Source organism: Physeter macrocephalus, chromosome 8 (genome assembly GCF_002837175.3).
Source record: "Physeter macrocephalus isolate SW-GA chromosome 8, ASM283717v5, whole genome shotgun sequence".
Classification (NCBI taxonomy): Eukaryota; Metazoa; Chordata; class Mammalia; order Artiodactyla; family Physeteridae; genus Physeter; species Physeter macrocephalus.
The window spans coordinates 111,294,567-111,320,939 of record NC_041221.1 but is presented as its reverse complement, the minus strand read 5'-3'; the positions used below and the strand labels follow the sequence as shown (position 1 = coordinate 111,320,939).

Genomic DNA, 26,373 nt, shown 5'->3' with positions numbered 1-26,373 from the left:
CCTGTCCTAGGTGGCATTTTCTTCCAAGAAATGGCTGTTTTCCAAGGAAAATCTGTTTAGTGTAGCCACCCTCATTATCTTACCTAAATCTTCTGGATAACTCGCTGCAGCTTCTACATCAGCACTTGCTGTTTCACCTCCACTTTTATGTTATGAAGATGGCTTCTGTCCTTAAACCCCATGAAGCAGCCTCTGCTAGCTTCAAACTTTTCTTCTGCAGCTTCCTCACCTCTCTCAGCCTTCACAGAATTGAAAAGAGTTAGAACCTTGCTCTGGATTAGGCTTTGGCTTAAGGGAACGTTGTGGCTGATCTGATATTCTATCCAGACCACTAAAACCTTCTCCACATCAGCAATAAGGCTGTTTCGATTTCTTATCATTCATGTGTTCAATGGAGTAGCACTTTTTATTTCATTCAAGAACTTTTCCTCCACATTCACAACCTGGCTAACTGGTGCTAAGAGGCCTAGCTTTTAGCCTGTCTTACCTTTTGACATCCCCTCTTCACTAAGCTTATTCACTTCTAGCTTTTGATTTAAAGTGAGAGAAGTGCGACTCCTCATTTTACTTGAACGCTTAGGTGCCATTGTAGGGTTATCGACTGGCCTAATTTCAGTATTGTGTCGCAGGGAATAGGGAAGCCCAAGAAGAAGGAGAGAGATGGGGAATGGCTGATCGGTGGAGCAGTCAGAACACACACAATATTTATGGATTAAGTTTGCCTTCTTATACGAGCACAGTTCATGGTACCCCAAAACAATTACAATAACATCAAAGATCACTGATCAGAGATCACCATAACAAATATAAAAATAATGAAAAAGTTTGAAATATTTCAAGAATTACCAAAATGTGACACAGAGAGAAGAAATGAGCAACGCTGTTGGAAAAATAGTGCTGATAGACTTGTTCAACACGGGGTGCACAAGATTGCCATAAACCTTCAATTTGTAAAAAATTCAGTATCTGAGAAGTGCAGTAAGGGGAGGTATGCCTATATTTCTCTTTATTTCAACCACCACTATAATAATTCAGGCTACTCTCATCTCTCCCTTGCTGTAAGTGACAGGATTAATGAAAAGAGTCTCCTACTGGGGTCCTCCTACCATCATTTTTGTCTCTACCTATTCATTCCTCAAAAAGATGAAAGAATACTATAATCATGTTATTAAGAAGAAAAAGAAGAGAGAGAAAATACAAAATGGCCCTAAAGGACCAGTCTGCAACTTACCTCTTTCCACTCATTTTTCATTATTCTCCTCTAAACTAAACTCCATCCAAACAACTTTCTTTGTCACTCTTGCCTTTAGGCCTCTGTGAATGTTTTCCCTCTGACAGAAATGCCTTCCCAAAATACCTATTTAATCATATTTGTCTCAGATTCTATCGTAACTCCTCTAGAAGCATTATCCAGTTACAGTGCAGATCACATAGTATTAAAATTGCTCAATTTATTGGATTCCAAGATGGACTGCAACATTTCCCCATCTCAAACTTTACCCATCAGACCATAGTTTATTCATCATTGCACCCCTAACACTTTCACAGTGAAGGCTGCCAAAAAACATCTGTTGAAAAATATGACAAAGAAAATTTCTATAATTTCTGATTTTTATCCCTGATAATATACTATTAACACGGTGTAAGTCCAGCTCAATGTGCCAAGCCACACTTGTCAAAAGAAGGCAACTGACACAATAACAACAACAAATAACAACAACAAAGGGCATTCTATTAAGTTATAAAGTACAGAAATCAATGTATCCACCGTCTTCAGTAGGCAGCACTCTTAAAGTCAGTATCTGATGTTTTCTTGTTAGTTAAAATGCAAGAAAAATTAGTCAAGTAATCACTGAAAAATATTACTCTTTTTAATCTCGCCTTTTTAAAAATGAAAAAGTAATGCAAGTATGTGCTAAATAACCGAAATACAAAAACTACAAAAATAAAAATTGTCTCCTTCCTCCAAGAGCCCCACAAATCCTCCTTCTCAGAGTCAACAATCATTGTTTTGTAATGTTTATCTCAGCCTTGACAACATATGTGTGTCTAAATATACATGCAAACATACACACGCATAGATATTTTTTAGAACAAGAAAATACTAGATACATGTTTTATACATTACTTTTTTCAATTAATATGAGTTTCTGAAAACTCATTCCATATAAAACACATACATCTACATATTTCCTTTTAAGTTACTTAGTATGACATTGTGTGGCAATAATATAATTTGCTTAATCACTTCACTACTTATGGATACTACAGTGTTCCTAGACTTTTCACTACTACAAATAATACTGCAAAAAACATTCTTAAACATACATCTTGGCACATATGTGCAGGTATACTCAGGATAAATTATGAGAAGTGGAATCCACTGCTAAAGGGGAGACCTGGATAAACAGTTTCAAATCATCCTCTGAAGAAGTCACATCAATATACACTCCCATCAGCAAACTGTGAAAGCCTATTGGCCCATGCTTTTGTCAACTCTTGTGTGTGCTGTTAAAATTTTTCATTGATGCCAATCCGATAAGTAAAAAATAGTATCTCATTAATTTGCATTTCTTTAGGTATATATGAGATATATGTGGTATATGTGAGGTTAATGTAGTGGTCTTTATTTAATTGATTTTCATGGAGCTTTTTTTGTATTGTACAGAAATTAGTCCTACATCTTATACTGCTTTTATTTTTGTTTTTTAAGTTTCTTATGTCTTCTGAGTGTAGATCATACTAGACAAAAATTTTTATTTTTAACATAACCTAAATTCAACTTTTAAAATAAGTATTAAAATGGTCTGCTTTGCAAAAATAATATAAAAATTAAGACTAACATGAAAGTTTTAACATTTTATAGAAAGTACAATATACATTAAATATGTAATACATATGAAAATGTTTCCATTTTATAGGCAATTGAATCAATGTCCATTAAATATACGTTACCTGCCTTTTCGCTGTATGGCACTAGCTTTGGAAATCCACACCATTTTTAACATTGTAACAAAATTCAGTGCATCGAAGGATTTCTGTAATATTTAAATCACCCTCATGTTAATACATAAAAGGTATTTAAGGAGAAATAGCAGAAAACGTTATGAATATATTTTAGCACATCGAGTTTAATTCAAAGTCCCTTTTGATTAATTAGAACAGGGTACTGATTTAAAGAAAAAATCCAGATTTCTGGTCACAAACATTCCAAGGAAAATGAATGAAAATTAAACTTAGAAGAGCTGTAAAACTTCCTCATTCTGTGCTTTGCTAAGCTATCTGTTTTACTCTGCTACACTTGGATAATGGCAGTCAGTTCTCAGAAGGCATCAAGATTGGAGAGAACTGATCTGTTCCTTGAGGTCATTTTCTATCACATTTACATCATTGTGGGTAATAGGAGTGACCAGGGAAAGACGTTTTCTGAAATACTTTCCAGGAAGCTGATTGGAAGAATAACAATAATCACTAAAGTAATCCTATTCCCAACTGAATAATTTTTAACCCCTTCCATTTTACCTCCTGCTGAACTACTAATGCAGTTAGCCTATCCAGAATGTTAAAAAAGAGAAAGTAAAAAAGAACCATTACTATCCCCATACTTTCACTTCTAAAGTGCAAACTTTCGTAGAGAAATATTTTAAAAGAATTCATTGCTAGAATATATACATCAATCATTCAGTGACTTTACACCTTCCTTTTCATAAAATAACTACATAGAGCAAATACAAATGTGTTCTCATAATTGTTAAATTATGGGATTTTTAGAAAAGATGCTGCTTATTTTGTTTTTAATAAAATGTTACATTTAACAATTTTGTATATAAAATAACTTTTGGCACTACCATCACAGTTTACTTGACAAATAACACCTAAAGGTAATTAATTTTTTCACATTAAAAATGATCATTTATATCCACTAGAACAGATATAATTTGCTTTCCCAACATGGATAGCATTGCTCTCCTTGAAAAATCAATTACCTCTATCACTTTCAATTATTTCAGTGAAAGGATCAACCAAAATTAAGGGTGCTGAGAATTGCTGGGCACTCCAACACTAAAAGGAAATAAATGCTGCCTTTTATTTATATCAGGAGTTGGCAGTAAATATTTTAGCCTTTGCAGAGGGGGTCTGTTGCAACTACTCAAATCTGCCACTGAAGTGTGAAAGCAGCCACAGACGATGGGTTAAAAAGTAGACATGGCAGTATTCCAACAAAATTTATTTTTACAAAAGCAGGTGATGGGCCCAATTTTACTGCTAGCCATCATTTGCTGAAGCCTGGTTTTATGTTTGTTTGTTTTCTGTCAGCATGGTTCTCTTGAACTAAGTATCTTTTGAATACCTACTATATGTGGAGCACTGGAGATATAACAATGAACAAGAGGGACACGGTCCATGCTCATGAGTAGAAAGAAAACATACAAAATATGTAATCAAATTCCCACATTGACAAAATTTTCACTGTAACTAGCCAAATCCTTTATTTTATTCCTAATATTTAGTGAGCAGACGCTAAATTTTTTGTATAATTTGTTAAAATAACAAGACAGATCCTACAAACTGAATTGTTTAAGGTGAATATTTACTTTAGTGAAACCAACATTTACTACGTTAAATTCATCCTAGAACCAGAAATTTTCCCATTAAAATGAATTCTGCTTATAAAAGTATTTATTGTTATGGAACTTAACCTTTGTCATTTAGGTAAAAATACAACTTATCCATACATACCTCTTTCATTTTACCAGAATCTATAACAAAGACAACGTCATTGACTGTGATGCTGGTTTCAGCAATATTGGTGGAAAGGATCTGCAATAGGATATTATGTTATCGTTAATATGAAAGCAAAACCAATGACTAATAAAATGGAAAAAATAAGATTTTATGAAGCTTACTATTTTTCGAACACCTGCAGGTGGGTTTTTTAATACCTTCTTTTGATCGGATGTTTGCATATTTGAATGAAGCATAAAGACTTGGTATCTGTTGACAATTAAGAGAAAATATACTGTGGTACCTAACTGTTATTTAATGCAATAAATATAAAGCTTTAGCTTTTACCTATGAGTATTCTCAGCGAACCGCTTGTCATCAAACAGGATGCGATCCCTCAGACCAACAATTTCATCATATCCAGGCAGGAAAATCAATATTGCACCTTGAAGAAGAATGACTTTTTTTTAAACATTAAATCTCTTTGTAAAACCAGAATCAATCAAAACAACTAGCTATAATGAACTACACCAGGTGTTTTCAAGTACTGATAAACTCTAATACTTATAAGATGACACAAGAGATTATTTGTGCATTATTATCAATAAAATTGTATAAAAATTTGTACACACACAAAATATTAAATTTAAGTCAAAGAATATATTTTTGCTTCAGTACTTTTAGACAATACTTATTTACCAGAATCACAACTATGGCAGATATTGTATAGAAGATGCATGATCAAATCCAAGTCTACTTTTTCATCATCAAAACTATGATGATAAGCTTTCAGGAGCTCTCTGTCTTCTGCACTGAGATCACTCTCATTTGTTTGAACCAAAGAACTTTCATCTAAATTTCCAAATTCCAATGAAGCACTAGAAAAGAAAAACAGAGATCAAGTCAAATTTCATTAAAAAGAGTAACCCTTAAAGGCCAATGATTCCCATTATGTCCATGTTCAAATTTTCAATATACTCTAAAGAGGGTAAGTGACAATTAATACTCTAACTATAATGTAATTCATATTTTGGTTTCAAGTACATTATTCAAAGTAAAATTTGGCAATAAGTGTTTTTAAAAAAGCTCTATCTGAAGACATTTCTCCAAAGGAAATACACAAATAGCCAATAAACACATGAAAATACGCTCAACATCATTAGTCATGAGAGAAATGAAATTCAAACCACAATGAGATACCACTTCACACCCACTAGGATGACTATAATAAAAAAGACAGATAATAATAAGTGTGAGAGAGGATGTGAAGAAATTGGAACCCTAATACACTGCTAGTGGGAATGTAAAATGGTGCAACCACTTTGGAAAACAATGTGGCAGTTCTTCGAAACTGTTAAAACATAGTGTTACCATATGGCCCAGCAGTTAGACTCCTAGGTATATAGACAAGAAGAAATAAAAATATATGTCCACATAAAAATCTGTATACAAATGTTTATACCAGTACTATTCATAACATCCCCAAAGTGTAAACAACCTAAATGTTCATCAATTGATGAACAGATAGACAAACTGTGGTCTATCCATAGAATGGAATATTACTCAGTCATTAAAAAGATGCTACAACATGTACAAAGCTTGAAAACACTATGCTAAGTGAAAGAACCAATCACAGAAGATCACATATTATATGATTCCATTTATATGAAATGTCCAGAACAGATAAATCTATAGAAATGGGAAGTAGATGAGTGGTTGCCTAGGGCTGCTAAAGTTGGGGGAAATTAGAAGTGACCTCTAATGAGCACAGATTTCTTTTTGGGGTGATAAAAATGTTCTAAAAATTGGCTGTGGTGATGACTGCGTAACTCTTTGAACATACAGACTAAAAACCACTGGATTATACACTTAAGTAGGTGAATTATATGGTATGTAAATTTTATCTCAATAAAACTTAAAAAAACACAAACTTTTGGTCATCATTTACATTTTCTTAATAGGTTGTTTCTAATTGTTCATTATTATAAACAATATTCTGTAGAATAGTTCATATATTAAAAAAAAAACCCTACAGGTATCAGCTTAAAATGACTACTAATTCAGTTATCCTATACTAAAAGCAGGTTGATTATGCTATTTCCCAAAAGCCAAAATCAGTAGAAATTACTGAAATAACCCCCTTGCTTCTTCATCCTGTATGTGAAAATATAAAACTGCCATCACTAGTAATTATCAATATGATCCCTAGAAAGCTCAGTTCAGCCCAATCTTTCTTAAAGAGCTTAGCAGAAAAATAACATAAGACTGCTTTCAGGGACTTCCCTGGTGGCGCAGTGGTTAAGAATCCGCCTGCCAATGCAGGGGACACAGGTTCAAGCCCTGATCCGGGAAGATCCCACGTGCCACAGAGCAACTAAGCCCGTGCGCCACAACTACTGAGCCTGCGCTCTAGAGCCCGTGAGCCACAACTACTGAACACATGAGCCACAACTACTGAAGCCCACATGCCTATAGCCTGTGCTCCACAACAAAGATAAGCCACGGCGATGAGAAGCCCGTGCACCACAACAAAGAGTAGCCCCCGCTTGCTGCAACTAGAGAAAGCCCATGTGCAGCAACAAAGACCCAATGCAGCCAAAAATAAATAAAATTTTTTTTAAAAAGACTGCTTTCAATAGGAAAAATATGAAACTTCTGCAATGTTATAATTGTAGTATTTAAAATTTTAAAATCCAATTTAAAACATTCCAAGTTTTTTGTTTTCTTATTTTACCAGGTAAATTAAGGAGGTATTATGTTCTTTGTTTAATGCTATAAACTTTAGATATCAAGTATCAATAATCCAGCAAACATAATAAATTTAATTTAAATATTTGAAATTTATAGTTGATAACATCATGATCTGTGGAATAAAAAGAAAGCTGACTTAGCCGGGATAATTAAAATATTATCCAGATAACTGTTTTACATGGTAATCTGTAGTACCTATTGACCTACACCTAACACCGTAACAATATCTGGCACATTCGAAGTGTTAGCATTAAAAGGATTGCAAGTTTTGGTGCTATTAATGAAATGATAATAAAACCCACCACACCAGAATTAGCATTTGGATCTGCCAAGACTTTGAGACTCTACCTATCATTTAATGAAATTAAAATGATAAAACTAATTTCATATTTCAAATGTTTACTTCATCTAATATCCGAGACTTCATCTATAGACTTAAATACAAAAACCCAAGTCAAATAAAACATTTTATATGTTCTTGAATAATAGATGTTTTAATATATTTTAACTTCATACTCTATTATTTTTTTGACAGTCTTATAGGTTGAAAATAGATAAAAACTATCAATGTACTATAAAATACATTTTCTTTAAATTTCTTTTAAATATCTTTTTTCTTTAAATGTCTAATCTAAAATCTATATAAATATCAAATTTTATCTAAAAGGAGAATTACAATAGTTTCATAGGATTTTGAAAGTATTGCCCTTTTTTTTAAAATCAAAGTAATACATGTACATAGTGTTAATAAACAAGGGTTTATAGAAGTTATAACAAAAACCCCTCTCCACTCCTAGTCACACTGCCTAGGACCTTTTTCAATTCTTTTAGCCATTTCTTTTGGTATTTACTGCCGTATTTCTAAGCAACATGCAACTTCTGCTATTTATTGATTTAACAATTTAGTAATTATCTGTGAATCTCCAATTAATGAAAAATGAGGTTGCCACCCCCACCCCCATATAGCTTCCACACACACAAACCCATACAATCTTCGTTAAATCTGCATTCAGCTTTACCTTGCTACGTAAACATTATTTACCACTGAGCTAAATAGTAAACTATGATTACACTCCCTTTCTTCTGTAACTTTTTGGTTTTCCTTGAGTAATTACTGTCTAATTTTTATTTGCTTAGTTTTCTGTGTACTTATCACTAATTCTTCCCAAAGTGTCCAACAAATTCATAAAATCTTTTTAATATGATCAAAACCATCAGGTAATCCTTTTTACCCCAGAGGGACCGTCCTCCTGGAGCTCTCTATCTTCTGTTTCTATGAGACTAGGTCTACTGGGCAGCTGTCATAGTAACAGCCCTGTGCACCAACATACTAAGCATTTCTTTCACCTATCTCCTGTGCTGGATCTACTGCGTTCTTCTCCGTTTTACTTCACTTCCTCATTTTTGTAGAACACATTCTCTAACAGCTTCCTCATAAAAAAATACATAGGAAATAAATTTTCCTATCCTTTTTCTACTATTTTCTATTTTTTTGTCTTTTTTTCCTACTTTGTCAGCAATTTTTTTCAACTTTATCTTGAAACGCTTCTGAATTATTTTTCTATCATATTTTAATTTTCAAGGGCTCTTCCTTGTTTATTCATTCTTTCAAAAATAATCACTGAACATCTATATCCAGACACTGTCCCTGAACAAAGGAGACAAGGAGCTTACTAAATTCCACTGGAGAGAAGAGACAGACAATAAACCAATGAATACAGTAAATAAGTAAATTATATAGTTTATTAGAGGATGGTAGGTCCTATGGACAAAAGAAAAAGTAGAACAGGTTAAAGAGGATCAACTGTGGGAGGAGGCAGATTGCAATAGATAGGTAAATTTGGGTAGCCCTCATGAAGATGGAAGCTGAACAAAGATTTGTGTTTTGTTCCTTTTGTGTGTGTGTGTGTGCGTGTGTGTGTGTGTGGTACGCGGGCCTGTCACTGTTGTGGCCTCTCCCGTTGTGGAGCACAGGCTCTGGATGCACAGGCTCAGTGGCCATGGCTCACGGGCCCAGCCACTCTGCGGCATGTGGGATCTTCCCGTACTGGGGCACGAACCCGTGTCCCCTGCATCGGCAGGAGGATTCTCAACCACTGCGCCACCACGGAAGCCCCTGTTCCTTTTTTTTTTTTTTAAAGCATACTGTTTTCTGGCTCGTGAATGTTATTTTCGATTACTATTTTTCAAGTTTTCTTCTAGTCACTGATGCTCAGTTTTCTTCAACTTCTTGGGGTTTTTGGTTGTTACTGTTTATTTGATGTTTGAGTGTTTTTTCCACTCAAATGCCTGGTGATCAATCCTTGGCAGTTTGTTTCTTTTTAAAGAGTAAAACACAAAAACATCCATGTGTACAAGTGGGGAAAATTGAGTTATCTGGTTTAAAGATGGTCATTTCATTGAAGGAATACCAAACCTCTTAAAGTTCTAAATCTTTTCTCTAGGCTTGGTCTGTTTTTCCAGGAAGGAATTCTCAAGTTTTCTGCCAAAGAACATAAGCTTCAAACAGGAAAAGGCGATAGGGACAGCAGGGGAAGGGAGTGGATGGTATCTCAACTTTTAGTCTTTAAGTAGACTTTCACTTAAACCCCTTTTCTGTTTGATACCTTACTCCCACTCTCCCACTGTATCTGGTCACCCCAAGACCAAACTCTAAATGGTTTAATTTTTCAATAAATTTCCCACATCCTGCTACGGTGGGAAAGAGATATCACCTGAGGGCAGGGGAGAAGGGAAGCTGAAATTCCAAATATTCCTCATAGAGAATTTCAACTAACTCTGTTATGTTTTTAGCCCTTTCTTTCATTGCTTCATTCAGAAGTAGATGAATGAGCCTCTAAGAAGTTCAAAGCTAAAATGAGGTTGTTTCTCATTGGCACTTCCCTCTTTAGGCACTCAGGCTTCAGCTTTCTTAGCTTTGCTAAGTCAAACATCAGTAATCCATTAGCCATATAACATCCAAAAATTTACTAACATCTTTAATAACTTCTAAATTTCATCAAATTTACTAACATCTTTCAATGATAACATCATCATCACTAACCATTTCATCTTCCATTCTCTTTGACTTTGTTAGTGTACACATTTTATATTTCTTCCTTACCATTTTAGTGAGGTTTTGGGGAAATGCAGAGAGACAAATACCATGTTTAACTGGAAATTCCCCTTCTTCTTTTTTAAGATAAAATAAAAAATAAGATAAATATTATAATACAGTGGATCTTACTAGCAACCTACAAAATAACTGAAAGCTGTTATTGGAAAAACTCCTTAGAACTACAAAGAAAAAAAATCTGGATAAGAGACTATAAATAGCCTTCATTTGTCACATTCTATGATTTATATGGCTAAGTTTTTTTAAAAGGAGTCAGGATTAATTAAAAATAGTATAAAGTGTTACCTGTAAGATTCTAGAAGATCCACAATTTCAGTCTGCCCAAAGTGTTTAGCCCAATCTAAAGCCATCCTGCCAAAATTCAAAGATATTGAATTAAGAAAGAGAAATAATATTCTCAAAATTATAAAACTAGTTACTCAAATTTATTCATTCACCCATTAAAGTAGAGATGTATGAGAAATTATTACAAATAGCTTTTAATATAAAGATATAAGAAATCAAAAAAGATATGCGTAGTTATACAAAGATATACAAAAAATGAATGCAATTTAAAATTACCAGCCATTTGATGCTTTAATATGAACATTGGCTCCCATACTAATTAACTGTTCTACTTGACTTGAAAAACCTCGTCCTGCAGCAACCATCAAAGCTGTTGCACTGGTTTCACTATGTGTGTAATCCACTAAAAGAAGGAAAAGATACATAAATGTTAAATTTCCAAATTACTTTGGAAAATCATTTAAATTTTCTTGAATGTTAGGAGAATTAACCTGGGACTTGCTCCTTTACCTAAGTATATAACAGCATTGTATAACCTTTAACTCAGTTGATCCAAGAAGATCCAATACTGATGTGTCCTTAGTATAAGCAGGATGAAATAGGTACTATCAGTTGGAAGGCAGGAGAAGGAAAGATAGTTGTTAATTAAAACAGAAAAGGAAAGCTACTAACTTTGTAGAATCCTTAAGTAAACTTCCTAAATCTAGATATTGCCTTGACCAAATGACAAGATATAATTAAAGAAGAATTAAAAAGTTAATTTTCATCAGTATCTGGTAATGAATGCTTAAAAGGGCAAATGAAAAGTTCAAAATGATTTTTTGAGGTCCTTTTGTTTTGCTTTTATTACCCCATCATTCCAGGTTCTTATTATCTTAGATGCTTAATGAGAATAACACTGGCAGGAAGTTTACTTCCCATAAAACCCCTCCATGAGAAAAAAATTAAACTTTTATTGAATTTAAATTCCTTCTTAGAATATATTTCAAGCAATGCAACATACTATAATTACTGAGAACTAATTTTCATAAATTACAAAATTTCAGAAAGAAATCACCAGTGAAAAAAGAACCTCTGTAGTAAAATTTAAGATAATTACAAAAGGAAAAATTTAACTTTCCATATGTACCCAATTATCCTCATTATTTAACAACCCTCTAAAACATGGTATCCGGGGCTTCCCCGGTGGCGCAGTGGTTGAGAGTCCGCCTGCCGATTCAAGGGACACGGGTTTGTGCCCCGGTCCGGCAGGATCCCACATGCTGTGGAGCAGCTGGGCCCACTGTGAGCCATGGCCACTGAGCCTGCACGTCCGGAGCCTGTGCTCCGCAACAGGAGAGGCCACAACAGTGAGAGGCCCACGTACGGCAAAAAAATAATAATAATAATAAAAAAAGAAAAAAACATGGTATCCGTTATTAATATAAGCCAATGGTTCTTAAGGTGGGGAGAGGGACCTATGGAGAGAATTACTTCAGGCTTTTTATTTCTGAAAACACAGATAGCTATGCCTTACTCCTAGACTAAGATTCAGTAGGTCTGGGATGGCCAGGAACATGCATTATTACAGAGATCTGCAAAGATTATGATTTGTACTCACTATATGCAAATTACTGTTTTAAAGGAATATTCAATTAGGGGTACGGATAAGTGTGGGAGTTTGAAAACATCCAAAAATTCTTTAATACTCTCCCCTTCAAGGGGTGGAGCCTAATTCCCTTCTCCTTGAGTGTGAGTTGGACTAAGTAACTCATTCTAGCAAATAGAATAAAGTGGAAAAGATGGTGCGCAACTTTGGAGACTAGGTCATGAAAGGTACCTATAGCTTCCTGCTTGCCTTTTCTTCATCTCTTCTGAATCACACACTCTGGGAGAAGCCAGCTGCCACATTCTGGGAAGAACAAGGCAATCCTATGGAGAAGTCCAGATGGCAAAGAACTGAGGCCTTCAGCCAATAGCCAGAGACAAACTGAGGCCTCTAGCCAACAGCCATGTGAGTGAGCCTTCTTGGAAGCAGATCCTCCAGCCCCATACCTCTTAAGATGACTGAACCCCTGCCAACAGCTTAACTTCTACTCCATGAGTGACTAGGAACCAGAACCACTCAGTTAAGCCACTCCCAGATTCTTGACTCTCAGAAACTATGTGAAATAATAGATGTTTTAGGTTGCTAAGTTTGGGAATCATTTGTTATGCAGCAATAGATGGTTAGCATCCAGTGTTCCATAGAATGCCTAGTCTTACTAAACCAGCTAATTACTACCTGGTTACACAAGATCACAGAGGGAAATTGATATGATTAAAAAAAAAAAATCTACCAAGCCCAAGGCTTCCTGGATCACATGAAGTATTTTCAACTCTGGTGCCAATTAAGAGTTGAGATTTTAGAAGAGAAATAAAAACATGGGAAGTAAATTACTGTTCATAGAGATACCATAACATTTTAGTTTACTACATACACATGGCCTAAGACATTCGAATACTGTGCTCTGGAAAATGTCCAAAAAAACTATAAAGGAGAGGGACCTGGATGGTCATAATGGATGACCATTACCAAAGTAATAGTCTAGTACTCTCTAAAGAAATATCTAGGAAGAGGGTCAAAGACAATACAAAAATACTTTAAAATGTTTCATAAATATTTTAAAGCAACATATCTCAGAGTTCAAATTTCCTAACTTATGGATAGAAACCTAAATGAAGTAGGCATTGGGCCATATGAGTCTCTGTGGGGACCACGTTCCAAGCAAAGAAAACCACAAAAGCAAAGGCCCAAAGATGGGAATGGGCCAGCATATATGAAGAGCAAGAAGAAAAGAGTGGCTAAAGCACAGTGAACAAGGGAAAGAGTAGTAGAAAATGAGATAAAAAAGACTGTCAGAGACTGAATCAGGGAAAGAACTTTGATTTTTATTCAAAGTGTAATTGAAAGCCATGGGACAGCTGAGAGAAGAACTGGCATGATCCAATTTCCTTTTCAAAAGGATCAATCTGATTGTTCTCTGGAGAACAGACTAGTAACATAAGAATAGAAGCAGTTAATAGTCCACTGTAATAGTCCAGGAAAGAAATGTTGGCTTTGACTAGGATGGCAGCAGTAGAGGAAGTAAAACTTGTGAGATTCGGGATTTATTTAGAAGGTAAAACTAACAAGATTTGCTAATGGATTATACGTGGGGTATGAGAGCAAAGTCAAAGATGATTTTATATTTTGTTGCCTTAGCAACTAGGTGAATGGTAGTACCCTAGAGTTAGATTCAATGTGCCTGGGATGGCCAGGAACATGCATTTTTAAAGAGGTCTACAACTGATAATGATCACTAAGGGAACACTAAGGAAAAAGCAGGTTGAGAGGGAGGTAGAAAAACAGAGAATCAAGTTGTTTGGGGAATATCTAGTTTTATTCCCCTAACAGACTTCCAACCGGAGATGTCAAGTGGTGAGGTGTATTGAAGTGAGGGGGGAGTTCAGGATTGGAGACGTAAAATTAGGAGTCATTTAAAATAAATATTTAAAGCTTCGACTAGATGAGATCCATCTAAGGAGTAAGTGTAAATAGAAGGAAGGTCTGAGGATTGAGGCCTGGGACATTCCATATTCAGAGGTCAAGAAAAAGAAAAAAATCCTGCCAAGGAAACCAAGACATACCAGCCAGGGAGATGAGAAGGAAGTAAATCAAGTATGGAATATCAGAAGTTAACTGAAGAACATGTTTCAAGAAAGGAGTGATCAAGTATAGTAATAATAATGCTGAGAAGTTCAAGTGAGGGGATAAACTACTTGACATCTAAATCCCTTCCAGTACTGACCTTTTATTATCATCATTCTACCTTTTGCCTAAAAGCCTTCAGGGTCTTAAAACTCACCCAATTGCCAATACCCATTATAACCAACTAACGAAATCAGAATAAATCATTAGTGAAAATATGTCATGTGACATAACGCTGGTACATGTGAATCAGAACTTGAACCTATATAACTAAAGGTATACTAAAATTTTCCATTTATTGAAAGAATAATCTAGAGCAAAAGTTATTAACATTTTTCCCCTGTTTTGAAATAACAAATCTCTTTGAAAATCCAAGATATTCCAGGGGTAAGGGTGATGCATAGGGGGGAGTATATTTATGTCACAAATTTTATACACATAAAAATACTTTTGCATATAACTGTCATATATTCACAGACCCCATGAAACTATTCTGGAGACATTAGGTTAAGAGTCCCTGACTTAATACAATACTTATTTATTCTACTATGCTAATAAGAAGATCCTGATTTGTACATTTGAAATAGTACTCCAAAAGAACAAAATATTGGTTGTGAACAAAAAGTGAATTTTGAATTTTATGAATTAAGCTACACTTCTATCATAATAAATAACTTCAAGAGTAATAAAAAAAAAACTTAAATAAATTATACTTACCACTAACATTTTCAGTTAAAATAAGGTGAAAGACCTGAGCAAAGGCATCAACATCTTTATGCAGCCATATGTCAGAAAGACAAGCATCCATTTCCTTTATTAACCATGGCTCAAGGCAATTCACATCTTTTTCTGTCTTTAAAAAGAAGCAAAGATTATAAATTACTTAACAGCTTAACCTTTGCTTGCAAAGAACATGAGATGGCCATAACGGCCACAAGAACTACTAACCATTCGGTATTACAGCAAAGGCTTTGACATAAAAGTTTCTCATCTCATCACAAACATAATCACTCACAATATTGTATCTTGTTTTCACATTCATCTTTTATCTGAGAATGAGCCTGTCAACAAAGGAGTATGATACAGTCACAATATTAACTGTGCTTCTGACAGAATGTTGCTAAATGTACCTGTATATCAGTGGTCTTATGTCCCAACTCCACAACAGAGGAAACATCACCTGGAGCTTTTCAACACTGAAGCCACGTCCCACCCCAGAGCAAGTACTTCAGAATCTCTGGGATGGAGGCCAGATTCCATAGGACTTTAAAAGTTCCTTAGGGGATGTTACTGTGCAGCCAGGCTTAAGAATCACTAATTTAGGGACTTCCCTGGTGGTGCAGTGGTTAAGAATCAGCCTGCCAACGCAGGGGACACGGGTTCGAGCCCTGGTCTGGGAAGATGCCACATGCCACGGAGCAACTAAGCCCATGCGCCACAACTACTGAGCCTGTGCTCTGGAGCCCACGAGCCACAAAAACTGAACCCACGTGCCACAACTACTGAAGCCAGCACACCTAGAGCCCGTGCTCCACAACAGAGAAGCCACCACAATGAGAAGCCCGTGCACCACAAAACAAAGAGTAGCCCCCACTCGTCGCAACTAGAGAAAGTCCACACGCAGCAATGAAGACCCAACGCAGCCAAAAATAAACAAATAATTTTTTTAAAAAAAGAATCACTAATTTAAATGGTCAAAATGCTGTTCACTGAACCAAATGGATGTTCCCTGCACTAAACAACAATTTTTAAACATTCTTTAAAAGTACACATTCTTTAAAACTATAGTTCATTTGGATGCATCAGAACTTTAAACACTGGGAGAAAACTGCAAGCATATCTGCATTATGTAGCTTCTCATGCTCAAAAGAGTTTAATTCTTTTTCTAAAAAGTGCATAGTCCCAGCCATCTCACTAATCACCAATGCCTTTTTAAGAATTCTAAACCAGAATCAAAGACCAGAAGGGACCTAGGAAATCCGCTGGTTCCAGTTTTCAAACAGACTCCAAGGAATCCAAAGTAGCAGAAGCCCCACTTAGGGGTGGGGATGGAGAGTGATGGATGAGCAGGCAGGATTTCTACAAAATATTTCATTTGTAAAAGATATCGTGGCAAAATAGAAGGGAGAAAAGCAGAAGAGAAAAAGAAACTGAGGTCTATAGTGGGTAATTGATTTTACAGAGTCACATGGCTTTGTGGTAGAAACATCAGTCTTGATTACTTGCCCTAATACCAACAGGCTTTTCTCAGTTTTTTCCTAACTTAGCTTATCTTGCACTGCTTAGCTCATAGGTTCTTAAACTTTTGAGATGATAAGATATCTAGCAATAATAATGTATGTATATATACATAATATCTACAACTATTTTCTTCACAAAATTTATAGAAAATATTGAAATAATTTTAACTCAGAATGAAACAATAAAAGATGATGCATTATTTGAAAAAAAAAAGTGTGCTGAAAATTATTCTGAAAAATGAGTTGTAGTCTAAGATAAACTAAGGGAATTATGCCTTAATTATGTAATAAAAAATATAATATCATAAAATGTTCTTTAAATTACACAATTTTCACTCAAAATAGCAGTGTGAAACCACTGAGGTCTTACCAACTGACTAAAGACGGCATCACCACCATCATCCAATAAATCATATTCTTCAGTCACATTTGGGACAGCTCTCTGTCTCTGAGATTCAGGCTTGAAAGTATTCTCTTGAGCTGAGTACCATTCTGTAAGTGTGGTTTGTTGTCTTTCTTCTAAATTAATTACCAAAGAAAATAAGTAGATAAATTCTTTGCTTTTTGAAATATATTTCTTTGTTTAAAAAAATTAAGTGAATCTGAAAATACCTAAAAGTTGGCCTTATTTTAAAGTTACTTTTTAAAAATATATTAATTAGGAACATTCAATAAAATGTTATGCTGAACCAAAAGGAGACATGAAACTGCTTTATAAAACCTCATCTATTCATCTACTAGTAAGAAGTTTACTTCTAAATAAGGACATAATTTAATGAACAGTATTTTAGTCATATAACAAATACTGTTTAAATCAATGACTAATAGTCATATAGCACTTTGTAGAAAATCATTTATTGAATTTCTACCACCATGCTAGCTGTTTGAGACACAAGTTATATTCAATTTTCATCTTCAAAAGTTTTGAGAACCAGAAGTTTTATAATTTGCATATTAGTGATTCAGCACTGCACTGTGACACAGGCATTGCTAATTGCTTTTTTCAAGTGAAGAATCCAAAGAAGTTAAGAGATTATTTGTCCAAGGTTATACTAACTAAACAAAGGAATCAAAGCTTGAAGCCAAGTCTTCCATCATGAATAATGTAGTTAAAAGTAAGCAAAAGGAACTTAACCTTAATTCAAAATCTGAGATATAGTATAAATCATAAGAGATGTATTAATAGGCAAGTAATGTTAAATTCAAAGTACTGATGCAATTCATAACAAAATCAAGATTTAAAAAACTCAACAATTATACTAAAGATGAGCCTGTTATTACTCATATGCTACTCTTTTCACTTCCTCACCCACTCCCCACTCCCACTCTATAACATATGCTGGGGACAGCCAGCACAAATCTTCTGCCTCCTTAAAATAGTGGTTTGAATATTTGGATACAGACACACTCAGCCTCCTCAACTCTGGCATCCCCTTTCAATTCCTCTCTATAGATTATAACTTCTGGACATAAATCAGAATGTAGAACATCCATATGGGACAGTATTCTAATACAATATTCTACAACTATACACAGAGAGAAATACTTTCAATGTCCTTGTATCTGCATAGTAAAAGACTGGAGTACTCCAAAAAGTCAATATCAATAGTAATTTTCTTTTATATTTGTTTGATAAAAAGCTTACCTCGTTGTTTTTCCTTTTTGTATTTTAACATTTCTTTGTTTGTGTATCCAGTAGTTCTTAAAATGTCTTCCAGAAACATTTCTTTTACTTCAAATGGTCTTCCCTGTACTAAATAGGAATTTTTTTAAACAGTCAATTTGCATCTTAGAGATAATTCACATAACAACATGAGATTCTCAAGTTAATAAATCTGAATATTAATCCAAAGGCAATTCCATAGGTCAAGTGATCCTCATATTGTCCTGATCTATATTTTAGACAACTGTTCATTTGCATGTTTTTTTCCAGTGTTTACTATTTACTTTATTGTTTGGCATCATGCTAGGCACTAGGAATATAAATGGTAAGCAGAAACAGAGTTCCTCCTGCTTTCTTGAAGGTTGAAGCTTGCAGTCTAGCAGGGGAATCTGACATTAATCCAATAATCCAAAACATCAATGTAAAAATAAAGTTGTAAAAAGTCCTATGAGAGAGAAGTACAAGATACCATGACAGTACATAATAGGGGAATTTGAAGGAATCAAGAAAAGCATCCTCACTGAGAAAAATGAGAACCAAGAGAAGGGGGTAAACAAAATAACTAAGCTACGCAGAGAGGAAAGAGTATACTATGAAGAAAAAAACAGTACGTACAAAGCCCCTATGGTGGGAAAGAGTATGATGTTCTCAAGGAACTAAAAGGCCAAGCTAGTTGGAACATGATGTGAAGAGGGGTGTGAAGAAGGGACTGTAGTTCAAGATGAGGCAGAAGAAACAGATAAGTCTTATTAAGGGTTTAGGTCTTTATTCTGAGGTAAAGGTTGTTCAAAGTTTCAAGCTCATGAGAGTATTTAACATCATCAAAATTCCACTTTAGAAATCTGGCTGAAAATTCCACATTGGCTGCAACATGGGGAGTGGATTTAAAAGAAAGCAGAGTGGATGAAACAGACCAGGTAGGAGCAATTACAACAGTTCAGGCTGAAGAGGACAATAACCTGAACAAGATTGGTGATAGTAAAAATGGAAGGAGACAGACAGACTCTAGATAGATGGGAAGTAAAATCCACAGAACTCCGCATTAGATTGGATATGGAAGAATGATAAGGAAGTGTCAACCACAGTTCTTGAAAGTCTGGCTTACAAAACTCAATGGATGATGTTGTCATTTTCTGAGGCTGACAAGGAAAGCTAAAAGAAAAACAGGTTGGCTTGTGGGAGCCGGGGTTTGGTTTTAGACATGTCAAATGTTAGGTGCCAAAATGACCTTCAATTAGCAGATGCATAAATTTTATGTGCCTTACCACCCAGTAATATTATGAGCAAAAAGACTTACAGGTTTGTGACTTAGGTGATTAGGTCAATGGTATGATTAACCAAAACAGGCAACACAAGAGAAGCAGATTTTTTAGGAAGGATTAAGTATTCAGTTCGGGCATATTAGAGGTGAACTGCTTATAAGCAACCAAGTCCAAAGCTCTGGAGAACAGTTTGAACTGGGAAATAAAGATTCAGGAGTCATCAGTGCAAGAGAAAGTAGAAGCCAAGGGCAAGAATGAGATCTTCCAGGAAAACTAACTGTGCACCCCCAGTACCTAATAGAGAACAGCATAGAGCAGGAAAGAGAGCAAAAGCAAAGAAATCAAAGGAGGAAGGGAAGGGAAGAGGGATAGGGAAGGGAGGGGAAAGAGGAAAGGGAAGGGGAGGGAAGGGAGGAAGAGAAAAAAAAATGGATCATGGGAAAAATCCTCAAAAATATCAATATTTAAGCACCATGCAAAAGAAGAGAAGCTCATAGAGGAGACCAAGAAAGTACAGGCTGTAATACAAAATGAGACTTAGGAGGTAGTTCTGGCAAATAAATTATGGGATACGAGCATCTCACAAAAAAAGGGTAACGATTATGAGAAATACTACGGAAAATATAAATAAGATTTTTATGTAAAATTAAATCAGTTTCAAAACAATACTGGTAAGAATGCACAAATGAATAGCCCCATAAACTGCAGAAATGTGAATCATTTCAGCCTTTTGAAAAAGTAAAATGGCAAAACCATCTTACTGTTAAAATTAAAAATAGATACATTCTTTTACTCAACAATTTCACTTTCAGGAATCTATCCTTAGAAATAAGAGCACCAATATATAAGAATATATGTAGAAGGATGCTCATAACAACGATGTTTATAGTAGGGGAAAGGGGGAATCCAGGACCAATCTAATGTCCAAATATTAAGAAATGGTTAAATAAATCATGGTACATTTATATTAGGAAATATAAAAGCAGCTTTTCAATATAATGAACTACGTCTAGAGCTACTAAACTGGAGAACTGTTCATAATATACTGTCATATGAATAAAGCAAATTGTAAAACATTGTATATGGCATGTGCCCATTTATGTAAAAACCATTTTCTATAAACCCAATATATATGTACATATTTACATATGTTGTATGAGCATGGACAAGGTGAGACAGGATATACACTAGGCTTCAACATCAAGTAAATCTCAGGGAAGAAAAGACATGAAATGAAAAGAAGACAGGTGATTGTGAACTTTTTCCCTGAATGTTTGTACTATTTCACTGAGGTAAACACACAACTTTTTTAACTTTTGAGGAGGAAATTAATAATTTTTTTAAAGATTGGTGGAAAAACCAGATTTGATTAAAGGATAAGGACAAAAGTTAAGTGGCAACATATTTAGAAGTACATGGGAAGTAAACACGGGTGTATAGACTACTCTTTGAAAGAGTCTAGCAATAAAGGCAAAGCTATAGGACAGAATTTAAAGGGGAATACAAAATAAAGCATATCTCCTTTTAAGACTAGAGAACTGGCTCACTACACAATACCAAGGAGTTGTAGATGGAAAAGGAGAGGATGAAAATATATAGAGATGACTGATTAAGCATATCTCAGAGAAAACATAAACGGATGCTCTATACATCAGACTATTCCCCAATTTCTATTATAATAAATAAAATCAAGCCAAAAAAGTATTCTTTCATAAAAATTCTAGAAGAAATCTGACAGTTTAACTTACTGTATGTCACTGGACAACTCCCAAAATATCTCATAAAAAGATTTACATCTAAGGCAGCACTAGAAAGAATTAGTTTCAAAGTTGGGTGCTTCTGCAACAAATCTCTTAACTTTGTAAGTAAAAAATCACTAAATCGATCCCTTTCATGTACTTCATCCTGCAGTAAACAAAAACAAAACCATGGAACAGTTAAAACATAAAAATAACTAAAGTCTTTAAAATTATGGAGCTGCTGGGTTTCACACTAATTCAAGTTAAATGTGGACACAGCCAATTAGTGAAAATTTTGTATTATGGACAATTTAGAAATAATCAGACATTAACAACCTACTGTGGGTAACAAAACACTGCCCTTTTTCCCACAAAAACTACAACAAATGCTGAATTAGTGGAGTCTAATTTAATGTAATTTTAATAAATACAAAATCTATTTTAATATGTTTCTGTTAGTATCAGAACCAGGTGCATCCTGTGGTTTGAATGCACAGAACTAGTAAGTTTCCAAAAGCTGCTCTATCACAAGCTTATAAAACTTAATCTAAGCTTTCTGACACAAACTGGATAAAAGCTTAGAACTCTTTAATAAGGTGGTAATTCATCTACTTATTTCAGCAGCAGCTAGTTAATTTAGCAGCTTAACCATGAAGTTAAATGACTTTAAAGTATGCCTCTAAGATTTGGAAGAGAAATCAGATGACTAAGCACAGAGAAAAATGAAAACTTTCACCATTCTAGAGAACCCTTAAAATACATGTGCCATTTTCATATATAAAAAGCACTTTTAAAAAAACTATCTACTTATTTTATTCTCACTCATAAAACCTGATGGTAAGAATATCTTTATTTAATATAAAATATTTATTTCTAACAATTATAGACAATAAAAAGTAACTTGAGGAACTTCCCTGGTGGTCCAGTGGTAAAGAATCCACCTTACAATGCAAGGGACACGGGTTCAATCCCTGGTCGGAGAACTAAGATCCCACATGCCACAAGGCAACTAAGCCCACACGCCACAACTACTGAGCTCCTGCGCCTTAACTAGAGCCCACGTGCTCTGGAACCCGCACGCCACAACTACAGAGCCCACATGCCCTGGAGCCTGCACGCCACAACTAGAGAAGAGAAAACCTGCAGGCCACAAAAAGAGAGAAGTATGCTCCACAACGAAAGATCCTGCATGTCTCAACGAAGATCCCACGTACTGCAACTAAGAGCCTAAGACCCGACGCAGACAAAAATAAATAAATAAATAATAAATAAATAAATCTTTAAAAATAAAAGTTAAAAAAAAGTAACTTGATTAGAATAGCCTGCTTTAAAAAAAATAGTTCTCATTTATATCCTACTCTAAAAATTTAATTAGATATTTAAATTTAAATATTCTTACCACAATAACATGTGTCACAGTTGACAATGAACTATCTCCTCCCATCAGAGTACGAAGCAGTACCCCATTGGTGCAAAATGTCAGAAGTGTCTTTGGAGAAACCCTTTTTAAAAAACAAAATAAAATTCACAATTACAAATCTTTTATATAATTAAAACAAGGTCATATATTAAATGCTAGTGTCCTTTGTACTTTAATAAGTGTTACTAATATAACAGTGTACTAGTATATATGCTTTATTAGCAAAGTTATGTGAAATATGTATTTTATGCCTGATAATCTCACAAATTTATTATTACTAACAGCCTTTTATTAATTTAGTAATTATTTTGTTAAAGAACTTAAATAGATTTTTTTTAAAGACCTTAAACATTTTTTACTTGGGGGAGAAAAGTATATCATAAATGAGATTAGCTTTTTGAATCACTATATACCAATAGCTGTGAGCAAAGAAATGGTACTATTTCTCAAGAAGGTACTACTAGCACTACTACTACTAATAATAATCAATTCATTCACTAACATTTACTGAGCGCTTACTATAAACGTCACATCAAACCTGTGCTCTAGATGCTTTCATTAGCCCTATTTTATAGATGAGGAAACTAAGACTCAAAGAGGTGAAATAACTTGCACTTTATCATGAAACTATGAAACAGGATTTCTGTCTATGGCCCAAACTCTTTTTCAAGCTATTTATTTATTCAAAACCTCACTAAGTTTAGACATGAGCTCAATGTCCTATTGTAAACTTACTTGGAACAAAATCATCGTCTAACTTTTCAACTAACACATGCTCTATATTTAGTGAAATATAAATATTTAGTCTCTTCTAAGAATGATAAAAAGCAACAGGTGAATTGTCTTTACCTGCTTTCTAAACGGATCTGATACCCAATTGTCTGACCAATCCTTTCTCTTCTCTCTGCAGCAACTCTTTCAGCCACAGCAATAGCTGCTAATCGTCTTGGTTGAGTACAAAATATACGGCAGGGGATACCATTTTGAAAGCAATCATCTAAAAGGAACTGAGGAATCTGAAACAAATTTTAAAGTACTATAAGATAACATAATTGTATATCCAGAAAATCCATGTCAGTCAACTGAAAAACCATCAGAATTTTAAAAAGTTATGTAACATGTCCAAACATAAAATAATCATAAAACCAACAACTTTCATGTAACTGCTAATAATCAGCTAAAAAATGTAATTTAAAAAGATCTTGTTCACAATAAAAACTAACACTTAAAAACAAAATTATAAAGAAATAGTTAAGGTTTACATGACAAAGATTATAAAACACTACTGAAAAACATAAAAGATGGGAATATACTAGAAAAATATGACATATTCCTGGATAGGAATAATCAGTATTGCAAAAATGTCAATTCTCCCCAAGTTATCCTATAAAGTCAATGAAACAACAATCAAAATTCCATTGGAATTTTTGAAATAGTGAAAAATATAAAGAAACCAGAAACAGCCTAATACCAGGATTGCAGACACTTTTCTATAATTAAATTTAAACAGGTCAGAAAGATTTAAAATAAAAAGTAAAAGTCTTCCCCACCCATACCACTACCAATAGTCCTCTCCATGAAAGTAACTACTGTTAAGTTTCTTATAAACTCTTTTGGGGAAAAAAAAGAGTTTATACAACTTAAATTATTTGTGTATATAAACCAGTTTTTATTCACACAAAGTCATTATTATACTTAATGTTTGTAATTTGCAGATGTCACTTAATAACATATCAGTTCTACCTAATCCATTTTAATAGCTGCACATTCCATCTTATGGATGTGCTATAATTTAACAAATATGACTATATATTAAGTAATTTCCAGTTTGTTTAGGCTTGTTATTTTTGATGCTGTTGCTTACTATTATAAAGAATACTGCAGTGAACATCTATCTTCACATACTTATGCAAAGACAAATATATGTGGAGTCAAAAAAGAGTATATAAATTTAAATTTTCATAGAAAAATTATCAATCTGCCCTTCAAAACAATTTATACTTTTACCAACAGAGCAGAAGATGCTGTTTTCCCAAAACCTATGCAAATGCTGGATTTCATCAATTTTTAAATTTCAGCCAATCTAATAGTTGAAAAATATAATTATTGTTTTGATTTTATTTCTTTAACTATGAGTGAAAAGGACATCTTTTCATGCATGTCTTACCCTCCAGGATTTTTTAAACTTGACCAGTTCATCCGGAAGCATAAATACAAACAAACTGCTAAGAAATATCTAAAAAGAGAAGCTAATAAAGAGGAATATTATGCTACATACTGTAAAACTACAAAAATGCAAAAAGTGAGATCTTGGTGTAGGAACAGATAATTTAAAATATGTTACAAAAATTCCAGAAATATACCCAGGTACTATAGAAATTTAGTATTTGATCAAAAGTAGTATCTCAATACATGCACCCCAATGTTCACAGCAGCACTATTTACAATAGCCAAGACATGAAAGCAACCTAAGTGTCCATCAACAGATGAATGGATAAAGATGTGGTGGGTATATAAGGTCTGAGGATCTAATGCATAATATCATGACTATAGTTGGTAACACTGTATTGTATAGTTGAAATTTGCTAAGAGAGTAGAACTTCTACACACACACACACACACACACACGCATATGTACACAATGGAATATTACTCAGCCATAAAAAAGAATGAAATGTTGTCATTTGCAGCAATATGGATGGACCTAGAGAATATCATACTAAGTAAGTCAGACAGAGAAAGACAAATATTATATGATATCACTCATATGTGGAATCTAAAAAATAATACAAATGAGTCTATTTACAAAACAGAAACAGACTCAAAGACGTAGAAAACAAGCATATGGTTACCAAAGGGAAAAGGGAAGGAGGGATAAGTTAGGAGTATGGGATCAATAGATACGCACTATATAAAATAGATAAGCAACAAGGATTTACTATATAACACAGGGAACAATATTCGATATCTTGTAATAACCTATTATGAAAAATAATCTGAAAATAATTATATATCTATAACTGAATCACTTTGCTGTACACCTGAAATTAACACAATATTGTAAATCAACTATACTTCAATTTTTAAAAAGTAGTATCTTAAAATCGGGGGAAGGGATTATTAAATGAAAATTATATTGGAACACTAGATACTAACATAAGGAAAAAAGTTAGATTCCTACCTGATATGACACAATAAAATAAACTCCAGATGGATTTTTAAAACTACAAATATAAAAGTATTAGAATAAAATATTTGTAGGAAAATTTTTTTTAATCTTGGGGTAGAAAATGATTTTCTAAGCATGGCATGAAGCTCTAAAAAAAGACTGACAGATTTGACTAAATAAAAATGTAAAACTACTAATCAAGATACCATAAGCAAAGCTGAAAAAGCAACCAAAAAATTGGGAGAAATTGTTTTTAAGATATCTAACACATAACAGCCATGTATCCATAATGTAC

General features: G+C 34.1%; 1 protein-coding gene across 4 annotated transcripts in view; it reads right to left on the bottom strand.

Annotated features, from left to right (window-relative positions):
- Nucleotides 1-26,373, bottom strand: part of YTHDC2 (YTH N6-methyladenosine RNA binding protein C2) — a 68,860-nt gene that overhangs the window by 29,401 nt on the left and 13,086 nt on the right. For all 4 annotated transcript variants that reach the window (XM_024120798.3, XM_024120803.3, XM_055086712.1 and 1 more), the window contains 13 exons: nt 23,759-23,925; nt 22,889-22,991; nt 21,499-21,655; nt 18,471-18,578; nt 17,196-17,344; nt 15,303-15,438; nt 11,153-11,279; nt 10,877-10,942; nt 5,425-5,603; nt 5,074-5,170; nt 4,908-4,995; nt 4,741-4,821; nt 2,956-3,038 (listed from right to left, as the gene is read on the bottom strand). In XM_024120798.3, coding sequence (XP_023976566.1) covers nt 2,956-3,038; nt 4,741-4,821; nt 4,908-4,995; nt 5,074-5,170; nt 5,425-5,603; nt 10,877-10,942; nt 11,153-11,279; nt 15,303-15,438; nt 17,196-17,344; nt 18,471-18,578; nt 21,499-21,655; nt 22,889-22,991; nt 23,759-23,925 — 1,541 coding nt within the window. The remainder of the gene's footprint in view (nt 1-2,955; nt 3,039-4,740; nt 4,822-4,907; nt 4,996-5,073; nt 5,171-5,424; nt 5,604-10,876; nt 10,943-11,152; nt 11,280-15,302; nt 15,439-17,195; nt 17,345-18,470; nt 18,579-21,498; nt 21,656-22,888; nt 22,992-23,758; nt 23,926-26,373) is intronic.